Here is a 25896-nt window from a genome sequence, read left to right as displayed (position 1 = left end):
AAAGAGATCTGGTCCCCCCACCACCACACAGCCATCTTTCAATAATCGACTGCAGGTCAAGGTTGAAAATGTCCAATCCAATATCCGATAGATGAATTAGATCTCGTCTATAAAGACCAGGTAAGAAACCTTCAAGGTCGGAATGCCTGAAAGAAAAACCTGAAACCAAAGGAAAAAATTTCTCCATCGCTTTGTTCACTCTTTTGCGTATTTTCTCCAAAAAAGAAAAACGGTTATTATGCCACAATAGTCTGGGAACGATCTCGGAAAAAACAAAAGATGAATGAGGTAAAATAGACCGAAAACCAATCATATCAGATCTCATAGTAGCTAACAAATCCATGGTTCTGATCTTTCCGAGATCATTCCCAGAAACATGAAAAATAATTAAGTCAGGGGAAGGGTATTCTTCTAGCCATTTTTTAACTTGAATAACCAGGGAAAACCAACTCAGACCTCGAACAGCGAGCCACCAAACTTGAATAACTGACATATTAAAAGATAAGTTCTCTGTATAAACTCGCTGACTAGCCCTCTTCTGGGCCCAGAAGACAAAAGAATGTCCGACTATCCAGATAACTAACGGACCTAAAAGAAAATTGATAATTAATAATCATAAAGATCATGTCTGATATACAGTTTGAATCTATTAGAGTTCCATCTCCCCAATTCTTTTATTCCGGCCTCAGAAAACCCGGCCCTAGAGGCCTCAGTAGCTGCTCCGATCCTAAAAGAATGGGAAGTAATGTTCAAGTGTTTCAAGTTCAAAAAAGACAAACATTTCTTCAAAATAAAATTAAATTGAAATACAGTGACCGGTGATAAATCCCTATGAATAAACAGTGGGCCTTGCTTTAAAGGTCTAGTTTGAAGCCAAATAGACATCCTACTCACAGGGCAAATGGATGGATCGGAAATAGCATTAATTCTCAACTTTGAACCTCTTCCTAACTGATCCGTCTTTGATTTCCTAATAAAAAGGATTAAAAAGGCTTCATGGATTTGAATATCTGCCAACAAGAGTCCAGAAGGTTTGGATTTTTTGGCGGAGACTACTTCGCCAATCCTTAGTGCCCCAAAAAATGATAAAGAAAAAATGGCGCTAAATAAAAGCGCCTCCTCAGAATTCAAACAAACATTGCAGAGACTAGAGCATAAATCTCTGAGCAGTGATAGAGATATAGGTCTTCTAGTATCGGGCATAAAATTAGATTTTTTGAGGCCCTTCAAAAACTGTTTTACCGGGAAAAAATTCGTTAAAGGAATGCTACCTGAAAGTTTCAGAAAAAAGGAAACTCCTGCAAGGCTTTTTGCTATCGCGGAGTACGACAGACCCCTCTGGGCCATTTCAGAAGCAAATTTGAGCGCTGCCGCAGGGTCTGAAACTAAAGGGTCAAAATAGTTTAACTCACAAAAATTACTCCAATTACGCCATGCGGCTGAATAATCAGCCCATGATCTTTCGGACAGAGAATTTTTAATAAAATGCGGTATCAAAGGGTGATCACTTCCCAGATTGAAGGGGATAAGAGGGTTGCTTCTGAATCCGCATACGGGACCTGTAGAAAAAAATTCGACCACTGACGATTAAGCAAAGAGTCCGTTAAAGCTATAAGCTTACTCTGTCCAAGCTTAGCCTTCAACCAAAGATTATTTTTAAGGCATAGCAAAACTAATTGTCTCAAAATTCTGGCTACTAGAGTGTTTTTTGAAGATAAAGTATTAATGGCAAAAACCACCGCCTGGTTGGAGGAAAGCAACAAAATTCTGGAATTCTGCATTAGAGACCCCCATGTATAAATTCCGGAAAAAATAGAAAAAATTTCTAGGACCGTAAAATTAGAAACAAACCGTTCAGAAACCCAAAACTCTGGCCAACAAAAACAAGTCCAATGGGAGGCAAAAAGGATGCAACCACCGAGATGCTTGTCAACAGAAAAAAGAAACGGGAAAGAGTCCGCAGCTACAAATGATGACTGCCACAAGGATCTACCGTTATGCTCTGATAAAAAGGAAAGCCATATTCTGGCATCTTCCTTCAGAGCAGAACGAACCCTAATATGAGAATGGGGTGAAGATACACCCTTGGTGGCATCATATAAGCTCCTACAAAACGCCCGACCAATAGGAATCACCCGAACTGCAAAATTCAACAATCCCAATAAGGATTGAATTTCTTTAAGAGTAACCTTCTCTTTAGACAAAAAATTAGTTAAAGCAGAACAAAGTTTAAAAATTTTATCCGCCGGAAGTCGAGATTCCATTTTTATAGAATCCAGGGTAATTCCCAAAAACTCAATGGATCGAGAAGGACCAACTGTCTTTTCGTGGGCGATAGGGATGCCGAAGTATTCACACATATGAATAAATTTGGTAAGAGCATCCTCACAAATAGAGGAGCCAAAGGGACCAATGAATAAAAAGTCGTCCAAATAATGGAGGACACCCGCTTCTTTACAAGACGATTGCACGACCCAATGAAGAAAGGAGGAAAAACTCTCAAAATAAAAACAGGACAAAGAAAAACCCATGGGTAAACATTTATCATAAAAGAAACAATCATCAAAATAAAAACCTAGAGAATTAAAACCAGAAGGATGGACGGGGAGAAGCCTGAACGCTGATTTAATGTCCGATTTAGCCATTAAAGCATTGCATCCGAATTTACGGAGGATCTCCAATGCAGAATCAAATGAAGAATAAGATGCTGAAATTAAAGACTTATCCACCTCATCGTTCAAAGATGAACCAGAAGGGTAAGGTAAGTGGTGGATTAGTCTAAATGAACCTTCCTCTTTTTTTGGAACTATACCCAAAGGGGATGTACGAAAATTAGAAAACGGAGGTGTGTTAAAAGGGCCTGCGACCCTGCCTAATTGAATTTCACTCAAAATTTTGTCCCTAGCTACTCCCGGATTGGCCTTTAAAGAAGGTAAATTAGAAACAATCAGACAGCCCTCCCCTTTAAACTGAGGTACAAAAAATCCTTCAGAAAAACCAAAAAACAACAACCTACTGGTCTCCTGATCTGGAAACCTGTTTAACCAAGGGGACATGTTTGCTAGTATCACTGGTGTCTGTGCTTTTTGTAGTGTGTTCCCTGGAAGAGGGCTGCTGAGATGCTTGTTTCTTGAAACATTTGGCCACTGGGTGTGAGTTGCCACAGAATGAACATTCGTGGCGGAATCTGCAATTAGTATTCCATTTGCAAAAGGAATCATTGAAGGCGAAACAAACGCCACGCTTCACAGTGTTAGAAGAAGTCTGCCTAGAAGTAGTGTGTCTTTGTGGAAGCATTAAATTGATCCACAAACCAATATCCTTCACTCCCCAATGGAGCTCAGGATGAACTGATAGTTTGTGTCTGAAAGCCTCATCATAACTCAGCCAGGCGAACCCGCCGAAGTTACGATAAGCTTCCAGTATAATATCTAAGTGCTGAAATAATTTACTGCAGAGATGGGGAGATTTCTCCCCCAAGACTGCAGCAAAAATGGAAAATGCTTGAACCCAATTGGTAAATGATTTAACGTTCGTGCGTTTAAATTCATCAGACTCATTTTTATCATCTTTTTTATCTGCTCTGACATGCTGATCTTTCTTAGGTAATAAAGAAAAAATATCTACATACTGATTATTCCAAATGAGCTCTTTAACAGCAGAGCTCAAATGGAATCCCAAAGGCGATAACTCGCACGTCAGAGCTTCTTTAAATGTATTAATAGGAATAGTGTTAGCGGTTACTGCGCTAGAAACCGCAGCGCTAGGCAAATCTGCTAAGCGTGCAGTAGAAGGAATAATTTCTTTTAAAGTATCCGCTAACACTTTCCTTATTAAGTTAGAAAGGTGTGAATGAGGGACAGACATAGGTATATTAACAGTCTCACCCCTCGATGGCTGGTGTCCGGTCCTGGGATCTCGGGAGCAGCTGGAGCTCAAGCCCTCCAAGTTAGGCAAGCTCACATTGGAAGCTGCTGCGACCGAGGACTCCTCTTCATCCGACTGGGACGAGACCAGATCTTCATGAACGCTGGTAAGACCAGCGGATGCTGGAGCTGACACCGCTGCAGGAGCCGCTGGCACCGCAGCGCTTTTACGGCCGCGGTGGTTTGCGGGCTTCCCGGCCGGAACAGCAGACGACGATGGCGCTCTATCTTCAACCAGGCTGCGGAAGTCTCGCGCTGGGCTGCGAGACTTCCGGGGAGGGCGGCGCCGAGACTTTCCCCTCACTTCCTGTCTGGAGCGGCTGGATGCAGGCGGCGACGCTGAGGGGGAATAAGGAACCCTCTGTCTTCTGAGCCGCCCGGAAGCTGGAGATGCTGGCGATATTGAAGAAGCTTGACCCGGCGGCTGGAAAAGAGCTTGACACGGCGGCTGTGGGGGAGCTTGACCCGGCGGCTGGATGAGCGCTTGACCCGGCGGCTGAAGGGATGATTCTGCAGGGGGAGGAACAGACTCAGCTGCTGCCGACAAAGGTTCTATAGCCAGGCAGCGCTGAAGCTAGTCCGCTCCACCCTCGGCTCCGGCTCTTGTCAGGATCTGCTGAAGGAGGCTTTCCATCTTCAAGGTAGTTCTTCTTCTTTTCTTCTCTGTCAAACTGAATGATGAAAACCCCAAAAAACAGGGTTTATATAGACAAAAATCAGGCGCCCAAGATTCAAATAGCCAATAAAAAACGGCCAAAAAAGGGCGCCAATCAACCAGCCAAGACTGGATAAAACCAGATTCCCACATCCACAGCTGACCGGCCTGACCTTTGGATGACCTCTCCTTACAAAAGCCATATCATAAAAAATAGGGTTTATGAGGCCATGAGACCCCCGCTGTATTTCTTTTTGTGCTTACGCGGGGGGGCTAACATTACACACCGCACAAATTCCTGCCATTTTATCTTGATACATAATTTAATTATACATTACAATATGATTTCATTAATCACCTCGACACTTCCTGATTCTGGATATAGTGATGTCACCGTTTTGTTTATAACCTCTTCTATTTTCCTTGGCTTTAGTTTAGAAACATGGAGGACCAGATTGATGTACCATCCATGTCAACAAAACTGCAGAACACATTGATCCAGTACCACAACATTCCTGAAGACGCGTGGAGTGTGGCTAAGAAATCCGTAAGTGTCTCTCAAGTATTATAAATGTCTGTGTTTTTTTCTAGACCGTGTGTTCGCAAAAAAAATCACAGATACATGTCTGTTTTTTATAGGCATCATGGATTATAATTACCCATAGGACTCTATTGGTCTGTGAAATCACTGATGGCACGCGTGGCCTCAGAGTACAGTCCGTGTCCTGTTCTGATCTATATTGTGATGAATAGGAGAAGCTTTGTCATTTAATTCTTTCTTTTTTCATATATGAAAATCACTGATGAAAAATAGTCAAATTGACACCCAGACCATACCTTGATGAAACGTGAACGAAGAATACTGATGAAACTCAGGCCGGTTTTGCATATGTAAAAAATCACGTACATTTGAATGAGGCCTAAGAGCTTGTTCACACAAATGATTTTCTCAAATGAGTGCTGTCTGTGGTTTTTACAGATAGCACTTGTGCCCATGATATTCTGTGGCGCTGTGCAAATATCCAATTTTCTTCCTCAGTTCCAGCAGTCTGAGCAAAATATTTGTGACATGCCTGATTAATTATCTGTCAGGTCAAAATGCATGTCTATGGGTGAAAAACATCAGACTGTACTCAGATGACATCTGAGTGTGATCCAGTTTTCATGGACTGACAGAATGGACAAGGTGGAGAAACTTTTTTTCTCTCCACGTTCGAGAAAAAACTGATGCCACTCTAATCAGATTCTGATCAGAATAATCGGAGCGTTTTTCTCGGATGGAGAGAAAACTGTTGTGTGCGCCCACCCTTAGGGTGGGACCACACCTTTCACCTGGCCTCGCGGCCTAAATTCTGCAACCTGAAAAAGCCAATGACTGTGTGATTATGAAACAAAATTGTGCACCCGTTGCCAATCACTGGTGGGCTTAGTTTCAGCCTCAAGATAAACCCCATTGTGTGGTCTCACCCTTATTTTTATGAGGATCTTTAACTTTTCAAGTTGTATCCTTTCCATCTCTTAGGCTTTATTCACACTTCAGGATTTTTTTTTTCAGGAGTATCCCCAAAACACAGAACAGGTGTTAACTTTTCAGTTATATTTTTTCTCTGTAAGTTCCACTCCTGGTTTTACCGACGTGTGAATGAGGCCTTACAGAAACTTGTAGGATATGAGGATTTTAGCAGTTCTCTCATTTGCTTATTTGTGACAGGTCTAGTACTTCATTTGTGATACCTGTGTAGTAAACCTTATAGCCATGTCAAACTTTGCTCCTACAATCTTGTACTCAGCAATTGAGAAAAGATTTAATCTTCAGCACAACCAAGACCTGTATCTTAGTAGTCATAAATACAGCGATAAATGTAATGCTGTAAATGCGCGGGGTCAGGACACAACTCAGATTATTTTCATGGACAACTGGTTTATCAGTTCTGTGCTGATCACATGTTTGGACCCAATAAATGAGCGTTAGCAATAACCACATCTGTTTGGGGAGTCTCACTGGATACATATTTTTAACTTGAAGAAATATATCCCGTGCTTTAATTAATTAATTTTGGCCTCTGGCTTCAGTTGTGTCCTTGTTCTTATCCATAGTCACGCTAGGTGGATGGAGATAGTTTGCAGCCTGAATGCGCTTATGCCCATTTATCAAGGCCAGCGATCTCCACACCAATCGTGATGATGGGGCGGGCAGACTGCCAGGCTTCTGATTTATCAAGAGGCGCCCACCTCCTAATGAATCAGGGACGTCTGACGAGTGACATGTGCCTTCATGTACGCCCTGCCAGACACCTTGCTGCAAAAAATTGTATCACCCTTTTTATTCCCCCAATGCCACTGACTTAAAAACACTACACAAGTTTTCTACCATCATAATTGTACTGACCTAAAGAATCCCACTGCCAAGTTATTTTTGTTACACCTCGAACCCTGTAAAAGTTAGGCCCCAAAAATTCATTTTTTCATTGCATGTAAAAGAGAAAGATGTAATTCAAATTAAAGCAAAAACAAACAATGGCAATGATGTAGGAAAAAGAAAAAGTTTGGATGAAAGAACGAAAGCGCAAAAATAGAAATTGGCCACGATGGGAAAGGGTGAATGACCTCTACATGATAAAGTAATAGGTCATAGTGAACTTGTTCATGTAAGAGATACTGGTTAAACATCTACTAGGAGTCCTAAGTATCATACAATTTCCAGACTGTAATCTGAATTAGCTCGTAGAGGTCACTGGTGAAGATGTGAACTCCATTGTACATCACTTGAGCCTGTTTGTTTTTTGTTAATCTTCGTTATTAGATCATTCAGCATCTAATATACACAGAACGGGGGAAAGTATTGGGACAGCTACACATTACACCTACAGGAGCTTTTATGACATCCCATTCAAAATCCATAGATATTCAATGGTCACTGTCGTTTCATTAAACTTTGCATAAATCAATTGTACAGGTGAATGTAGTAAACGTTATAATATATCTTGACAGAGAAATCTGCTTTCTTTTCCACTTATGAGCCACTTCTTCCCATCTCTGGAACATGTCCAGTCTGAAAATAGAGCTCAACTCCGTCATGCTGAAGACTAGACACAATGCCAGGTCATTGTCTAATCACATCGCTCCTCCTATACTCCACGGATGGGGCACAGAGAGGGGTGAGAAGCACTGGCAGGAAAGCACACTGATTAAGCAGCAACTTTCTATCAAATGATTCAGTTCTTTAATCCTGCTGTATAATGTCTTTCATGCTGCGGGTGCCTCGGTCTGTGTGCTACATAGAACAGGAATCCCTCACGTCTGCCATTACTGTGTATATGAAACATCATAGCAGCTAGTCTCCACCCACTAGTTCAGAGAGAACTGAAAATTGGAATTAGAGCCTACAAAGGCAAAACCTGATGAAGATGCAGGGTGCAAGTCATAGGAAGGACAGAAATAGTGTTATTATATTATTATTTATTAACCTCCTTCCCTCCACCAGGACATTAAAAATGGGTTGTGGCTGGGTCTTCCAGCAAGACAATGACCCAAAACATACAGCCAAGGCAACAAATGAGTGACTCAAAAAGAAGCACATTAAGGTGATGGAGTGGCCTAGCCAGTCTCCAGACCTTAATCCCATAGAAAACTTATGGAGGGAGTTGAAGCTCCCAATGATTTAAAGATTATCTGCAAAGAGGAGCGGACCAAAATTCCTCCTGACATGTGCGCAAACCTCATCATCAACTACAGAAAACTTCTGACTGCTGTGCTTGGCAACAAGGGATTTGTCACCAAGTATTAATTCTTGTTTGCCAGAGGGATCAAATACTTATTTCTCACTGCAAAATGCAAATATATTTATATAATTTATATAATATGATTCTCTGGATTTTACTTTTGATATTCTATCTCTCAATGTTAAAATTAACCTACCCTTAAAATTATAGACTGTTCATGTCTTTGTCAGTGGGCAAACTTACAAAATCAGCAAGGGATCAAATACTTATTTATCCCACTGTATATATACAGTTAAGGTCAGAAACATTTGAAAAATTACTCAAGTTTTGGAGGCATTTTAGCTATTTACCAAGACATATTCAAGATACGGTTATATAATCAATATGGACTTAATTTTAAAGTGCCAACACTCAGCTTTAATTTGAGGGTACTCACATCCTAAATTATCTCAAAAGCTTTTTAATAGATTATTCCCTTAATCCATCATCAATTAAGCAGATAATAGGTCTGGAGCTGATTCTAGGTGTGGCATTGGCATTTGGAAACTGCTGTGAACCTACAACATGCACTCATAGGAGCTCTCAATCGACCATCATTAGGCTGAAAAAAAAGACGAAATCCATCAGAGAGATAGCAGAAATGTTAGGAGTGGCCAAATCAACAGTTTGGTACAATTTGCAAAAAAAAACAAAACATGCACTTGTGTACTTGTGAACTCAAAAAGCTTGGACGTTTATGGTAGACAACAGTGGTGAATGATCGTAAAATCTTTCCCATGGTAAAAAAAACCCTTCACAATATCCAACCAAGTGAAGAACGCTCTCCATGAAGTAGGTGTTTAGTAACTAAGTACCATAAAGAGAAGGCTTCATGAGAGCAAATACAGAGAGTTCACTGTTGTGAATTCTGCTCTTGGGCTCCCTCCGGTGGTTGTAAGTGGTAGCGCTGCTGTCTCTGAGTCACAGCATTTGTCAGGTGTGTTCACTTTTTGCAAATCTGACTGGGCTATTTACTCTTGCTTCACCCTTTAGTCAGTGCCAGTTGTCCATTGTTCCTGGAGGATTCACATCTCTGCCTGGTCTCTCCTGGCCTTGATTTTTTGCTGTCCACATGCTGTGGCCTTATTGTTCAGTTCTTTTCCATGTTTTTTTTGTCTTGTCCAGCTTGGTCTGTATAAGGATTTGTTTAGCCAAGCTGGTATCTCTGGAGATGCAGATATACCCTCCATATCTTTAGTTAGCTGTGTAGTTTTTGTATTTTCTGTGGTGGATATTTTCTAGTGTTTTGGTACTGACCGCATAGTACTCTGTCCTATCCTTTCTATTTAGCTAGAAGTGGCCTCCTTTGCTAAATTCTGATTTCAGTCTGTGTGTGTTTTTTCCCTCTCCTCTCACAGTCAATATTTGTGGGGGGCTGCCTATCCTTTGGGAATTTTCTCTGAGGCAAGATAGTTTTCCCTTTTCTATCTTTAGGGGTAATTAGTCCTCCGGCTGTGTCAAGATGTCCAGGGAGCACTAGGTACATTCCACGGCTACTTCTAGTTGCGGTGTTAGGTTCAGGGTCTGCGGTCAGTACAGGTACCACCTTCTCCAGAGTACGTCTCATGCTGCTCTTAGGCCACCAGATCATAACAGTTCACCACAAGGTGCAAATTATTAATCAGGACTACCAATGGAAAGGCCAGATTATACTTTGCCAAAAGATATCAAAAGAAGCCGCCCAATTCTGGAAAAGCACTCATTAGACAGGTAAAACTAGGATCAACCTGCACCAGCTGATGGGAAAAAGAAAGTAAGGAGAAGGCTTGGAACGGCTCATGATACAAAGCACACCACATCCTCCTCAAAACATGGTGGAGGCAGTGTGAAGGCTTAGTCATGTATGGCTTCCAATGGCACTGGGTCATCACTAGTGTTTATTGATGATGTGACTGAAGACAGAAGGAGTCGGATGAATTCTGAAGTGTATAGGGCGATACTTTCTGCTCAGATTCAACCGAATGCAGCAAAGTTGATTGGACGGCGCTATACAGCGCCGATGGACAATGACCCAAAACATACTGTGAAAGCAATCCAGCAATTTTGTTAAGGCAAAGAAGTGGAATATTCTGCAATGGGCGAGTCCTTCATCAGATCTCTCTCCATCGAGCAAAATTTTGCATGTTTAATACAAGACTTAAGGCAGAAAGTCCCACAAACAAGCAACAACAGACGTCATCTGCAGTGAAGGCCTGTAAAGCATCACAAAGGAGGAAACTCAGAGTTTGGTGACGTTCGAGGCTTCCATATTTCAGGCAGTCATTGCCTGCAAAGGATTCTCCACAAAGTATTAAAAATGAACATTTTATTTATGGTAAACTTAATTTGTCCAATTACTTTTGAGCCCCTGATATGGGGAGGCTTTGTAGAAAATTGGTTGTTATACTTTTCACAGAATATTTTTGTTCAGCGCCTTTAATTAAACCTGAAAGTCTGCACTCACTTCAATTTTATCTCAGTTGTTTCATTCTAAATAAGAACTAGTGGCCTGCAGAGGTCAAATCACAGAGAGTCAGTCACTGTCCAAATTCTTTAGGACCTAACTGTAAATGCTGCTGAAAGAGATGCTAGGGCAGAACGTACAGAACGTATACGTGTGCAGTATATTTCCATCACTTTATTCCTTTGTGTACTTTCTATGATAACAGCTCAGTCTATTTGATTGTATTGTGTTATCTCTGTTTTGCGTTATTTGAGCTTACATTATTGACCTTGACTTCTGTGTTTTCCAGAGTGATGTGACCGTCTGGCGCAAACCTTCTGAGGAATTTAGTGGATGCCTGTGAGTGTCTATGAAAAATGTGAAGTACCGTCTATGGAATTTTTGATATGTAGGATATTTCATCAATCGTGTGTTTAAAGGTTGAGCTTTCATTCCTGTCTGAATTGTATTTCTTCCAGCTACAAAGTGGAGGGAGTTGTGAAAGACGTCACAAACAAGATTGTAGACTATATCCGACCGGGACCTTACAGGCTACAATGGGACAGTTTGATGACCACAATGGATATCATCAAAGATCTTGAGCAGGTACCTCGTCTGTTCTAGAGAATGTTAGCCCTCCCCCGTCCATAATTTTACATTATAGGGGGGGTCTCATGGCCTCACAGGCCCTGAAGGAAATTTATTAGCTAAATCTGTGGTTGAGGTAATGCTTTGGCTGGTAGCCAAGAGCAGGTTTTAACTGGTTTTGCCTTACTTTTGGCGGTGTAATTTTAAAGAATTTCATTGGTTGATTCGGTCTTGGCGGGCTTTTTCTGTTGATATAAAAAGCCCCGCAGTTTGAATTCCCTTCAGTCAACGGTTATTCTGAAGAAACCGAAGATTGAAGTATGGAGGACCTTATGCAACAGCTGTTGCTAAGAGCCGGTAAAGAAGACGGTGAAAGCTGGTTAAGAAGTTGCCTGGCTTCTGAGCCTTTACCTGCGTCGGAAGTTCTCGGTCCCTCTTCCCAGGACCCGAACGCTGAATTTCACCCCCCGGTCCAGGAGTTAGCAGCGGCGGCTTCAGCTCGCGCTTCAGGTCGTTCCCGGAGAAAGACTCCTCGGAGATCACAGTCCCCGTCACTTCCGCCGACAAGCCCCGCCGACCGAAGACCGGATGTAAGTAAGAAGCGGCGACGTCCATCAAGTGTTTCCTGCAGTGCCTCTCGGGAACCTTCCGCCCGGCATCAGGAAGCGCCTGTTACCTCATCGCTGAGTGCCGCCTTCCTGCTCGCCGCTGGCAGCCGTAAAAGCGCTGCAGCGGCGTCTTTTTCACAGGCGGAGTTGTTATCCCAGGATTCCAGCCAGCAGACTCCGGTGTCGTCCAGCAGGTTACAGCCTGATGTCCAGGTTGGTCCTCGGTCATCTCCTCCCTCAAGAAACCCTCAGCCGTCCTCGCTTTCCCTACAAAGCTCGAGTGCCGGCTGCCATCCTGACCAGCTATCCAGAGGAGGTGCTTCTACTAGGGGTGAGACAATTAATGTACCCCTGTCTGTTTATCCTGACCAACTGAAAGAAATTATAAGGAGTGTTTTGTCAGAGTCCTTAGGGGATGTTTTTAGTATACCCTCTATCCCTCCATCATCCCCTATTCCTGATTGTAACCTGTTACACGTTCAAGGAGGCTTTGACATGTGAGCTCTCGCCACTTGGTTTTCACCTGAGCTCATCTGTCAAAGATCTCATTTGGAACAATAGCTATGTGGACTTATTCTCTTTGCTTCCTCGTAGGGATCAGCTGAATAGACCTGAGAAAGATATTAAACAGGATATTGATGATTCCAAGCGGGGTTCCGTTAAGTCCTTTAACAATTGGGTACAGGCATTCTCGACCTATTCAGCTGTGCTAGGAGAGAAGTTTCCCAATCTTTGTTCCAGATAATTCCAGCATTTGGATATTATTTTAGAGGCCTATCGTAACTTTGGAGGTGTCGCCTGGCTCCACTACGATGAGGCTTTCAGACAAAAATTGGCTGTCCACCCGGATATCAATTGGGGGGTAAAAGATGTCGGGCTGTGGATTAATTTGATGCTCCCTCAAAGGCATTTTGCTGCCAAACAAACGGTTCCCAGCTTTCCAAAAAAAGGTGTATGTTTCGCATTCAATGAAACTGCATGCAAATGGGGTAATTCGTGCAGGTTTCGGCACGAGTGCTCCTTCTGCGCTAATCCACACCCCTTGTTCAAATGTTTTAGGAAACAGGCATCCTACTCAGCTTCAAAGGAATCCATTCCTAAAGGCGCAGACGCCTGTGAAGCTAGTAGAAATGCTGTGGTGGCTAAGCATTTACCCAAAACAGGAGACTAGTAGGCTTTTGTTTAATGGCTTCTGTTTTGGATTTGATGTTCCCCAATTTAAAGGTTCCGGATGTAAAGTGGTTAGGAACTTATCTACTCTGAACCACCATCACGAAGTGGCAAGGAAAAAGATTTTTGAGGAACTGGAGTTAGGCAGGGTTGCTGGCCCATTTTCCCGTCCCCCGTTTTTGAATTTTCGGGTGTCCCCCCTCGGGATTGTTCCCAAAAAAGAAGCTGGAAGTTATCGTTTAATTCACCACCTCTCCTTCCCTTTGGGCTCCTCCTTGAATGATGAGGTGGACAAGTCTAAATGTTCCGTTTCTTATTCATCATTCGATTCTGCCATTGATCTTCTTAGGAAATTTGGCAGATTCTGTTTGATGTCAAAAGCGGACATAAAATCTGCTTTTAGATTACTTCCTATTAAACCTTCTGGCTTCAATTCTCTGGGTTTTCATTTTGAGAATCAATTTTTCTTTGATAAGTGTTTACCCATGGGCTTTGCGTTATCCTGTTTTTATTTTGAGAGCTTTTCGTGTTTTCTTCACTGGGTATTGGAAACAAGCATTCAGGATGCTGGAATCCTACATTACTTGGATGACTTCCTTTTTGTTGGCCCGCCTTTTTCGGATGCTTGCCTAGCGGCACTAAACAGCTTCTCAGCAATGTGTGACTTATTTGGTGTCCCTTTAGCTCATGATAAAACCTGCCAACCCACCAATGTGATTGAATTTTTAGGTATTACCTTGGATTCAATGCATATGGAATGTAGACTTCCGGACGAAAAAATTTCTAAATTATGCTCTACCCTTGACAAATTCTTGCAGCGTAAGAAGGTTACTCTAAAAGAAATGTAGTCTCTATTGGGTCTGTTGAACTTCGCCTTACGCGTTATCCCGATGGGTAGGAGTTTTTCCAGACGTCTGTATGACTCGACGATTGGAGTCTCTTCTCCGGAATCTCATATCAGAATATCATCTGAGTTGAGAGAGGATGCTGTGATTTGGCGTACATTTTTGACTACCTACAACGGTAAAAGTTGTTGGCAATCGGCTTTTACCCTTGCTGACAATTTTAATTTTGCTTTTTCTTGTAGAAGGGATCTAGGTTGCGGTATCCTTTTTTCGCCTCATTGGTTTTTTCACAAATGGCCAGATTCTTGGGTCCTGAACAGGATAGTAGAGAACGCTATGGTTCTGGAACTCTTTTCTATCTTCATTGGCCTGTCTCTGTGGGGGCATTTACTGAAGGATAATAGGATTTTGATCTTGTCAAATGATCCCGGTGTTATTCTTGGAATTAACACACTATCATCCAAGAATCGCTGGGCTATGAGAATCCTGAGACAGTTAGTCCTTCTTTGTTTGAAGCTAAATATTTGGCTAAAAGCTAAAAGTGGAACAAGTAACTTATCTGTAATCACCGATTCTATTTGCTGTCAACAATGGCAAATCTTTCGCCAACAGGTTCCTTCAGCAGATCTGGATCCTACGGCTTGCCCTCATCAGATTTGGGAAATAATTCTGAATTGATTCCTCGCTTTATTGCTAATTCATTATCAGCCAGAACATGGGCTGATTACTCAGCCGCATGGCAAGAATGGATTAACTTTTGCAATCTTAACAATTTTAATTTCAGTATCTCCAGTCCTATTTCAGGTTTGAAATTTCTCGAGTTTTTATGTAATAAAGGTTTATCTTTTTCGGCGGTATCTAAATCCCTAGCTGGGATCTCGTTTTTTCTGAAATTGCTCGGCAAAACTCCGTTGACTGGTTTATTCCCTATCAAACAATTTTTTAAAGGTTTTAAAAGGTCTAGTTTTAAACCGGATAGTAGACGCCCGATTTCCCTTTCTTTTTTGAAAGACCTTTGTTTATCCCTTCGTGAAGTTTGTACCGATTCTTTTGAAACCGCTTTATTTTCTTCTGCTTTTTCGTTAGCTTATTTTGGTGCTTTGCGGGTCGGGGAATTGGTTTCGGAGAAAAAATGCAACCCTTCGGGTTTGATGGTTGCGGACGTGTCAATTATGGACTCACATTTGTTTTTATTTGTTAGGCGCTCTAAAACTGACCAGTTGGGCAGAGGAGTTAGACTGAGAATCGAGGCGAAACCTGATGAAAACTTCTGCCCTTTAATTAATACCACAAATTGGCTTCGCGTTAGACCTTCTCTTCCTGGTCCTTTGTTTATCCATTCAGATGGTTCTCCCGCAACGATTTTCCAATTCAACTCGGTTTTGAAGAAGTGTTTGCGTTTCTTAAAGAAAGATCATTTAAAATTTACCTCACATTCCTTCCGAATAGGAGCGGCAACGGAGGCGGCGAGAGCTGGGCTGCAAAACTCTCAAATAATGCAACTGGGTAGATGGGAGTCAGGAAGATTTAAGCTGTATGTGAGACACGATCTATATGATAACTGACTTTGATTTCATTTCAGGTGCCAGAGTTGTATGGATCATAGGACACTCTTATGTGTTTTGGGCGCAGAAGAGAGCCAACCAACGCTTTTATTCTGAGAACCTTTCTTTCAGCCAAGATTCGGTGTTAATTTTTTGGCACAGCGTTAAAGGCTTATCCTGGTTTAATTTATTCCCTGAATTGAATAGATGCTTCGTTAAATTTCCTCCTCCTGATTTGGTGATTTTCCATTTGTGTGGGAATGATCTCGGGAGATCCAAAACCCTAGATCTTTTATCTCGTTTAAGATCTGATTTTGTTTCTTTTAAGCAATCTTTTCCTTTCACTTGTTTTGCATTCTCTGAGATCATTCCTAGGTTAATTTGGTCTACGAAGGAGCTATCTTTTTTTGAGAGAATTCGGAAACGAGTCAACAGAGGTTTGTGTAGATTTCTGCCAATGATTAATGGGTTTTCTTTTAGACACGTTGAACTCGAAGGTTTTTTACCCGGCTTATTCCGTACCGATTTGGTTCATCTTTCAGACATAGGTTTGGACATTTTTAATTTAGACCTGCAGACAATGGTGGAGCAATGGCTGTGTTGTGGTGGGGGGGCCAGGTCTCTCTGAGCCCCGGCTTATGGAAAATCGCCCTTTGGGTGGATTGGTGGTATTGTGGTTAAACTTTCGGTTATTTAAGAGTTATTAATTTAAAGAAATTGAAACGTGTTTTATGGTTCTTAAAGTTACTCAAAAATAAATGACACGGCCTTTACTTCCACCTACTGTCTCTGGTGTCTTTTATTGTATGAATGGGCCTTGTGTGGCCATGAATGGAGCGTAGGTGCAGAACAACTTCGCTCATCTTCTGCTTCAGTTAGACAGGGCTCTACGGAGTCCCATTCAATGAATTAAGTGAATCAATGAGGGTCTCAGCTGTCGGACCATCAGCGATCAGTAAGTTATCCTCTATCATATGGCTATGTGATAACTTATAAGTTCAGTATAGTTGCAGAACTTGGGTCTGCTGCTCATATCTGCAGATTAGGGCACCTTTGCGCACTCAAATACATTAGTATGTTCTATAATTTTTATTATTATGAACACATCTAAGAAGTATTATATTTGACTATTCTCCCACAATAGGGTTGCTGCGTGATGCGCTATACGACCGCTGGACAACTTTTGAACATTATCTCCCCAAGAGAGTTCATAGACTTCTCCTACACCACAAAATATGAAGACGGCCTTTTAACTTGCGGTATAATTCCAATGTTTTCAATTCTCAATGTGTTTTTTTTAATCAGTGATATATTTTATTTTGGACTTTATTTTGTCTCTGTGTGTTAGCTGACATTTGTTTAAGGAGTTTTAAGCTTTAGACTTATTGTTTATGGACGCTTATAGGATATACAGCTCTGGCAAAAATTAAGAGACCACTGCAAAATGTTGAGTCTGTATGATTTGTTTCTCTTTATAGGTTTTTTTGAGTAAAATGTAAATTGTTCTTTTATTCTATAAACTTCTGACAACATGTCTCCGAAGTTCCAAGCAATAAATTTTGTATTTTTTTTTCTGAAAAAGAAAACTGGTCAAAATAAAAAAAACCAGTGCTTTCAGACCTCAAATAATGCGAAAAAAAAAACAAGTTCATAATTATTTAGAAACAACAATACTAATGTTTTAACTCAGGAAAAGTTCAGAGATCAATAGTTTGTGGAATAACCATGATTTTTCATCACAGCTTTCGTGTGTCTTGGCATGCTTTCCACCAGTCTTTCACACGGCTTCTGGTCTAAAAATGTAAGCAGTTCTTCTTTGTTTGATGGCTTGTGACTATCCATCATCCTCTTGATTACATTCCAGAGGTTTTCACTGGGGTTCAGGTCTGGAGATTGGGCTGCCCATGACAGGGTTTTGATGTGGTGGTCTCTTAATTTTTGCCAGAGCTGTATATTGAACACTTTCCATTATAGAATTTTTTTGAAATTCATGGCAAAATCCATATGTAGCAAAACTTCCCAAGATCTATAGGGTGTACTGCAGATTTTTTCACGTCGAGCAGTAGATGGGCTTTTGTAACATTATACTATAATCTACTGATGTGACCGTGGAGTTTTCCTCATTTCCAGAACGTTCAATACCAGTGAGAATGTAGATAAAATTAAGGCTGGTCTTAAATGACTCCTGTATGTCAACATTTTAGCGTCTGTATTACAGCTTCTCGATCCAAGCTCCGCGCAGCTTTTTCGAACCATCTTAGATCATTTCATCACCATAGGACTCCGTGTTGATCTACATTCTGTCCCTGACATTTGGTGGAGGGTTCTTGTGAAATTAGCCCAAGTGTAAGCAACCCAGACATGTAAATCCAAATGTGGTCTTCATACAGTGTCCATAAGTCTCAAGAAGCCCATGATAACTGTGAGCTGACAGGTCTGTCCTACTCCCCCATACATATGAATGCTCGGATCAGCCGAGAGTTCATATTTTCTGTATGGGAAGAGTCTCTCCCCTGAAAACAAATGGATCGGCTGTTTCGATTTAAACTGTCTGATCATTATTTTCCCTAACATCATCTAGGAGGAGACAGGAGACACATTAGGTGATTGGTCAAACCTGACTGTCAACTTCATCTGACTTTAATCCAGTTTGTTTGGAGGTCTTTACATGGTCATAAAGTGGCTCTCCATTCTCAGTCAAGTTGTGTCCACAGATGCAGTTTGTTGTTAAAAAAACTAACTGGACTTTACTCACCCTCCCCTGGTCCAACACTGCTTCTCAGCTGTGCTCAGTGTCTTGTGTTGTTTACTGCATTAATGTTACATCATCAGTGTTGCAGAAAACCACAGACAGCAGCAGCATCAGAGACTCAGCGATGGACCTATGGAGGATGAGTAAAGCGCTGCTTGTTTTTTGTTTTTTTTTACAACAAACTGCATCGGTGGAAACAACTTTACTGAAAACAGAAAACCCCTTCAGGATGTGTGCACACTGCATCTTTTTCAATCAGATAAAAAAAAACATCAAAAAGAATGAACGTGTGGACTGCAATGGGGTCTTGCTCAATACAAGTGTATGAAGCAAGGCCATGCCCACTAGTCAGGCAAGGAGCGGTTCACAGGGCCACAGACTACTGATATGGTCCTTCAATTCAGTCTGCACAATCTAACATTTATGTATATTTTTGCTTACACAGGTGTTAGCATTGATCATGAAATTGTGAAACCACATTGCGTCCGCGGCTTTAATCACCCCTGCGGCTGGTTCTGTGTGCCCCTCCAGGACAACCCTGAGTGCAGCTTTCTGACCGGCTACATCCAGACCGACCTGAGAGGAATGCTTCCTCACGGCAGCGTGGACCTGGCTATGGCGGGCTCCCTGGTGAACTTCTACAGCGACCTAAGGAAAGCCTTAAAGATGTCTTAAACTTGAGGCAGAACTTCTAGGGGCTGCATTACTACAGGAGAACCCACACTGAGAGCTTTAGACTAGAGGCTTGAAAATGATTATTAATTAATTGCATAGTAACACTGCAAAAGGGAAGAATATTTTTAAATGAAGACTATTATATATTTTATGAGATGTATCTTATTTAACAGACTGAAATGTATTTCTTTAGAATTTTGCTGTCAGCTTTGCACATGCTGCTATGTATATACATGGCCAAATAGTATCGTACATTGGAGCTGATCTTCGCGTTTCCTTAAAAGCTCAAGAGATCTGATTTTTAGTGCATGTTGTACGTGATGACGTGAAGGACCGCTCACCGCACACCGGTGATGTACTGTAACTATTCTGTGACTTGTGGAAGAGTCACAGCGACAGGGCAATTTTCAGGGGTGCTACTAATCCTAAAGTCCGCTTACCTTTATAGTCCCCTCATCAGCATTTCACATCCAGTTGTGCTTGATATTTACTTATGTCTTTTAATTATTTTTAATTATTTATAATCTGTGAGAAGTATTTAACGCTGTGCTTCATATTATAAGGATTAGAGAAGTGTTAATATATTTTATTGGTAATATTCTACAACATATTTAAATGTAGATGATGTCTCTGCCTACGATCAGCACGGACCGCATTGTCTTGAAATATAACACCAAGCTTTAATTCCCACTATACAGTTTTCAGCTCTGAGTAATGTTCTGATGACTGATGTAAGTGCGTTTTCTGTAAAGCATTGAAGAATATATGTTAACTCCCAAATTAAATAGTTAAATAGAATAAGTATAGTTTATAGGGGTCACAAAATGCTCTCGGAAATGTGAATTAAGATACCTCTAGACTGGATTCACACATTGCTTTGCAGTCATTTTTTGTTTTTATTTATCCTTGCTCATATTGGCAGTGCATTGAGTTTGTAGGACACTGTTTACTTTCACACTTTGGTCAGCCCTTGAGTTGGTCAGGTATTGTTCAATTTCACACCTTGGTCGGCCAATGTTTACTTAAAACACATCACTAATTTAATGAAACTGCACTAATCCTTACTGCCTTTCTCAGGTGAGGAGACCAAAACATTATGGTTTAAACTTGGGGAAATCAAAAAAATCAATGGGTTTTACATTCTTCTGTACCTGCATTTTTTTTCACTAAAAACGCAGCAAAACCTGATACCTGCCTTTTTGCACTTACTTGATGCTTTCTATGGGTGAAAAAATGCTGAAAGAAGTGACATGCTGCAGTTTTCAAAAACGCAGCAGTTTTCCAATTCAATCAGAAAAAAAAACCAATGTGTGTGCATGAGATTTCTCAAATCTCATAGCTTTTGCTGGTACTGTAAAACGCAGCTTAAAATTTGCATTAAAAAACGCAGCAAAAAATGCAGCAAAAACACAATGTGTGAACATAACCTAAGGCTTTCATACTTAGAGGCGGAGGTAATATTGTTGTAACCTGTGCAGTCGCACAGGAACCCAAGAGGTAAGGGGACCATGTCATGTCTACCTCCAAAGCAGGTGCAGCTGGGCATTATGTTGAGATATGGGACAGATATTGCACAGCGGCCCTCTTCTGTCCATATCTCCGCTTATACAAGTTTTGCATGTTAGTATTTAGTTATTATTTAATGTTGCAAAATATTATTTACAGCCTAAAATGTGTTTTTATCATATACTCAATGCTACACATGCAACACATGCACGATTATCTGTATGTTTTCTCTTGCACTTGCCTTGAAGATAAGTAACCAAAAAGATATTGTGGGGCGGCTTTATCAATATTATCCCAGAAACAAGTCCTCCCACTATGGAAAATCTTTGTTAAATGTCTAAGAGATATCAGAGACGTATTTATTACAGTTCTGCTCTTCATAAATGTCTCTTCTCAGCTTTGTTTGCAGATTTTAATGCATCTTTAGTTGACATCATTCCCATACATGTAGTGTTTAGTAAGTTGGCATTTTATGACTGTACACAGGGGGCCCTTCCAATAAAGATATATTTCAGAATGAATAAAGATGGCTTTAGAGGTTTATAAATACCGAAACTTTCAAACCCTTTCTATTTGTTATAGCATGTTTAATAGTGTTGATGGGTGGGGATCCGGTCCGAGACCCCACTAAAATTGAAACGCAATAGCACTAAGTTTATCCTTGAGCACTGAGCGGTGTACAGACCTACAGACTTTACCCCAGTACCTAGAGTCCTACCTATTAACACTGCTAAACAGGCGCTATAACATGTTAAGATATGCTTTAATAAATGCACTGAAATACTTTTGTCCCAGAACTAGCGAACCTATATTCCTGCCATTCAACCATATTTTGTTGTCCTCCCAACCAGGTCAATGTTCTGTGATGACCCTTAGGGATGCTGCAAATAATAATGCCCGTGCATGCAGCACTTGGGTCCCATCGACTTTAATAAGACTTCACTTTATCTGCTGTTTTTTTTGTCATTTTTTTTAAGCTGCTCCCCTGTAGCCATCAGCCGAGGCTGGACCTTGTCTCTGCTTGGAGAGATACGCTCACATAATAACTAAGGATTCCATATTTTTCTCTACACACGTGATCATCTGTCCAGGTATCCACTTATAGGATATATGTGTGTCTGGAGGATGACAGAATGCTGCATGGCATATCGGTATTAGGTTAAGTAATAGTGATGAGCAAACGTGCTGGATAAGGTGTTATCTGAGCATGCTCGGTGCTAACCTAGTGTCTTTGGCGTGCTTGAATAATATGTTCGACACCCAGCAGCTGCATGTCTCATGGCTGTTCAACAGCAACAACACATGCAGGGATTTCCTGTTTGTTAGACAATCCCTACATGTGTTGTGGCTGTCGAACAGCCGCGGGATGTGAACATATTATTTGAGCACAGTGAAGTCACTCTGTTAGCACCCAAGCATGCTCAGATAACGCCTTATCCCAGCACGCTCGCTCATCACTGTCAAGTAACCATTTTGGAAAAATCTGAGTCCCTCCTTAAATATTTGTGTGTAACTCTAGCACTTAGAAAAGTTTTATTCTAATTGCCAATATATATAAAAAAATAAGTAAAAATGACCAATAATCTAAATCTACCTGTACTAACACAACACTATGTAAAGACAATCCTATTGCACAAGGACGAGTCGTCTGTGTTACTTCTGTGAATTTAGTTGATATATGTCCACTTATATGTGTTGGTATCGGTCTTCTTCTTTGACCACAGGTAGACAATGAGATTTTGGATCCCGGCCATTACACTCTAGTAACTTGGTTTTCCTTGAGTCACATCACAGCCTTGCCGCTGCCTTGTTCCCCCCGCCATAGTAATGAAGTGTCAGAGGACGGTTATAAGATGCACCAAAGTATGTCTTCATGTCACAGAAGCATGGCAACTGAACCCTTTAGCTGTCCGAACAACTCTCAACCCAATTAAACCTGAATTATTAGAAAAAATAATATAATTTTGTTCCCCCATAGACAGATATCTTCGGAAGGTAGACATTGAGCGTATTGTGAAAATACCACCTTTAAAAGGAATCCGTCTTCAGATTTTTGCTACATAATGTGAGAGCAGCATGATGTACAGGGTGAGGTCCTGATTCCAGGATGTGTCACTTACTGGCCTGTGTTGCTGTTTCAATAAAATCAGTGTTTTATCAGCAGGAGTTAATCACTACAGGACTAGTTGTCTCATGCCCCCTAGTCAACTATTCTGTGTAACCTATCACCCACCACTGCTTAGTAGTTTTCTTTCAATATACAGTGTACACAGAAAGCTGCCAATCAGTGATGACTCCTTGGTTACAAGCAGATCTGTCAGAGCTCAGCATTCAGAGCACTGCAAGATCTGCAGCAGAGAAAAGAGTGATTGTATCAAAATGACAGTAAGCAGCCCAGTAAGTGACACATCACTGGCATCAGGGTCTAGGCCTCTGTATCATGCTGCACTTTGATTATATAGCAAAAACCTGGTGACAGATTCCCTTTAACTTTACAACCATACTGTAGACACTTATATAATTTTATACGTGGAAGAAATGCATAAAAATAATATTTAGCTAAAAGTGTGACCTAAGCTAAACCCAATCTCCACAAAGCCCATGGAAAATAAACGTTCAAGGTCTTCAGAGTTCATGCATCTCAGACTGTATCTAAATGTATCTCATCCCATGTTCACCAGAACTAAATGGATGAAAACTCTTCATGATCCAGATGACAGCGTTCCCAAAAGTCCATATAGCAGCCGAGGGTGAGCAGTGGGGAAAAAAGGACACCCCCTCTACATACTGTATGTGCCTCATGCACACTTTTTGGCACGTAGCCAGACAGGACTGCAATATAAATACGTCGGGTCTAACTGGATCTCAGTTTTCTTTGGCGTTTATTTTGGGGTTTTTTTCTGACAATATCCACATGGATCCAATAAAAAAATAATTGTATGGTCCATTGGCCTCTGTAAATGTACTGGAATCTCTCTGCGCATGTGGCGGTGCATGGAGATTGTGCTCTCAGTCGTAAGGCCGCGGTGCACGTCTGCATGAGCCATGCTATAGCACAGTCTGCAGACTTATCCATCCACCTTAGATTATGTGCATGTCACATAGTGATTCTAGTGGAGACATCATATGTAAGATCACAGCGGCATGTTCGGGGATAACAGTGCAATGTAAGCTATAACAATGGCAATGCCTTGAAAATACATTAACATAAACACCTGAAAAGAGGTAATTTGTGTAGTTCTAAGTTATTGTGGCCGGGGATGAAGACGAGCAGACCACTAATGATGTAATGGGGTTATCCCATGGGGACAGAGTCACGTACTCGGGACACTTCTGTATAAACCACTGGCAAGAGCTGCTGAAAAGAAGGATATTAGATCATTTCGAGGCATGAAATCTAATTGGTGTAGTGTAAGAAGATCCTAGATCCCTTCTTCCCATCCGGGTAACATTTCATCGTGTACAATATCTTCGGCCATATTCAGACCTGTTTCTTTGATGTAGAAGAAAAATGGAACGAGTTGCCTTCACTGATGAGGAAAAACAAGTTTCTCCACCTTCTCCTATTAGTCAGAGAAAAACGGACAACACACGCATGGCATCTGAATGATGTCGGATTTTTCCACAGATCCATAGACTTGCATTGCTGATTTTGATCTGAGGCTTGGATCAATATCAGACATGTCTCCCCTATCTTGCACGGACCACTCAGTCTGAGGAAAAAGTCTGATATATATATAGTCTCACAGGATGTCATAGATATGAGCGCTATCTGTGAAAAAACTAATAGCACTCGCACATGAAAAGCGGACATGTGAATGATCCCTTAAGCTGGGGTCACCTGTGTATGCAGAATCATCCACTTTACGGCCTGAAAAACTGACGACGTTTGAACGAGTATAAAAAGAACCTGGTTGTGATAGTGCAACTGTCGAGAACACGAAGCATCTGGGCAAGGTGAACCTAAGCATCGCACTGGTGTCATGTACAACTATGCTGCTGCGCAAACGAATGTAAGAAAGAAATGGTCTTGAAATCTTCATCAAATGACAAGGAATTATGCCAGTATCATTGGTATTGTATTTGTATCACTGACAAAAGGGATTTACTATGTGTTAGTCATTGAATACATCATTAATGGCTGTAAAGGTGTGGCATAGCAAGTATACAATAGAGTAAAGGGGACGCGATACCACATATAGAATAGAAGGGTAAAGGGGACACGATATCACATATACAATAGAAGGGTATAGGGGACACGACACCACATATACAATAGAAGTGTAAAGGGGACACCATACCACGTACACAATAGAAGGGTAAAGGGAACATGATACCACATATACAATAGAAGTGTAAAGGGGACACCATACCACGTACACAATAGAAGTGTAAAGGGGACACCATACCACGTACACAATAGAAAGGTAAAGGGGACACAATACCACGTATACAATAGAAGGGTATAGGGGACACGACACCACATATACAATAGAAGTGTAAAGGGGACACCATACCACGTACACAATAGAAGGGTAAAGGGAACATAATACCACGTATACAATAAAAGGGTAAAGTGGACACCATACCACGTATACAATAGAAGGGTAAAGGGGACACGATACCATGTATACAATAGAAGGGTAAAGGGGACACAATACCACGTATACAATAGAAGGTTAAAGGGGACACGACACCACGTATACAATAGAAGGGTAAAGGGGACACCATATCACGTATACAATAGAAAGGTAGAGGGTACACGATACCACACATACAATAGAAGGATAAAGGGGACACGATACCACGCATACAATAGAAGGGTAAAGTGGACACCATACCACGTATACAATAGAAGAGTAAAGGGGACACAACACCACATATACAATAGAGGACACCATACCAAGTACACAATAGAAGAGTAAAGGGGACACCAGACCACGTATACAAAAGAAGGGTAAAGGGGACACGATACCACATATACAATAGAAGGGTAAAGGGGACACGATACCATGTACACAATAGAAGAGTAAAGGGGACACGATACCACGCATACAATAGAAGGGTAAAGGGGACACGATACCAAGTATACAATAGAAGGGTAAAGGGGACACGATACCACGTTTACAAAATGGTAAAGGGAACGCGATACCACATATACAATAGATGGTTATAGGAGACACGACACCACATATACAATAGAAGTGTAAAGGGGACACCATTCCACGTGCACAATAGAAGGGTAAAGGGGACACGATACTATGTATACAATAGAAGTGTAAAGGGGACACCATACCACGTACACAATAGAAGGGTAAAGGGGACACAATACCATGTATACAATAGAAGGGTAAAGTGGACACCATACCACGTATACAATAGAAGGGTAAAGGGGACACGACAACACGTATAAAATAGAAGCATAAAGGGGACACCATACCATG

General features: G+C 41.2%; 1 protein-coding gene across 2 annotated transcripts in view; it reads left to right on the top strand.

Moving 5' to 3' along the window:
• STARD4 (StAR related lipid transfer domain containing 4) overlaps positions 1 to 19097 on the top strand; it is a 30635-nt gene extending 11538 nt beyond the window's left edge. For both annotated transcript variants that reach the window (XM_077290287.1, XM_077290297.1), the window contains exons 2-6: positions 5015 to 5128; positions 11075 to 11124; positions 11244 to 11370; positions 16664 to 16778; positions 18717 to 19097. In XM_077290287.1, the coding sequence (XP_077146402.1) occupies positions 5024 to 5128; positions 11075 to 11124; positions 11244 to 11370; positions 16664 to 16778; positions 18717 to 18946 (627 nt within the window). In that variant the 5' untranslated portion in view covers positions 5015 to 5023 and the 3' untranslated portion in view covers positions 18947 to 19097. The remainder of the gene's footprint in view (positions 1 to 5014; positions 5129 to 11074; positions 11125 to 11243; positions 11371 to 16663; positions 16779 to 18716) is intronic.
• The last annotated feature ends 6799 nt before the right edge of the window (positions 19098 to 25896 follow it).

This window comes from Ranitomeya variabilis, chromosome 1 (genome assembly GCF_051348905.1).
Source record: "Ranitomeya variabilis isolate aRanVar5 chromosome 1, aRanVar5.hap1, whole genome shotgun sequence".
NCBI classification, from domain to species: domain Eukaryota; kingdom Metazoa; phylum Chordata; class Amphibia; order Anura; family Dendrobatidae; genus Ranitomeya; species Ranitomeya variabilis.
This window is presented reverse-complemented; position numbering and strand designations above follow the sequence as displayed.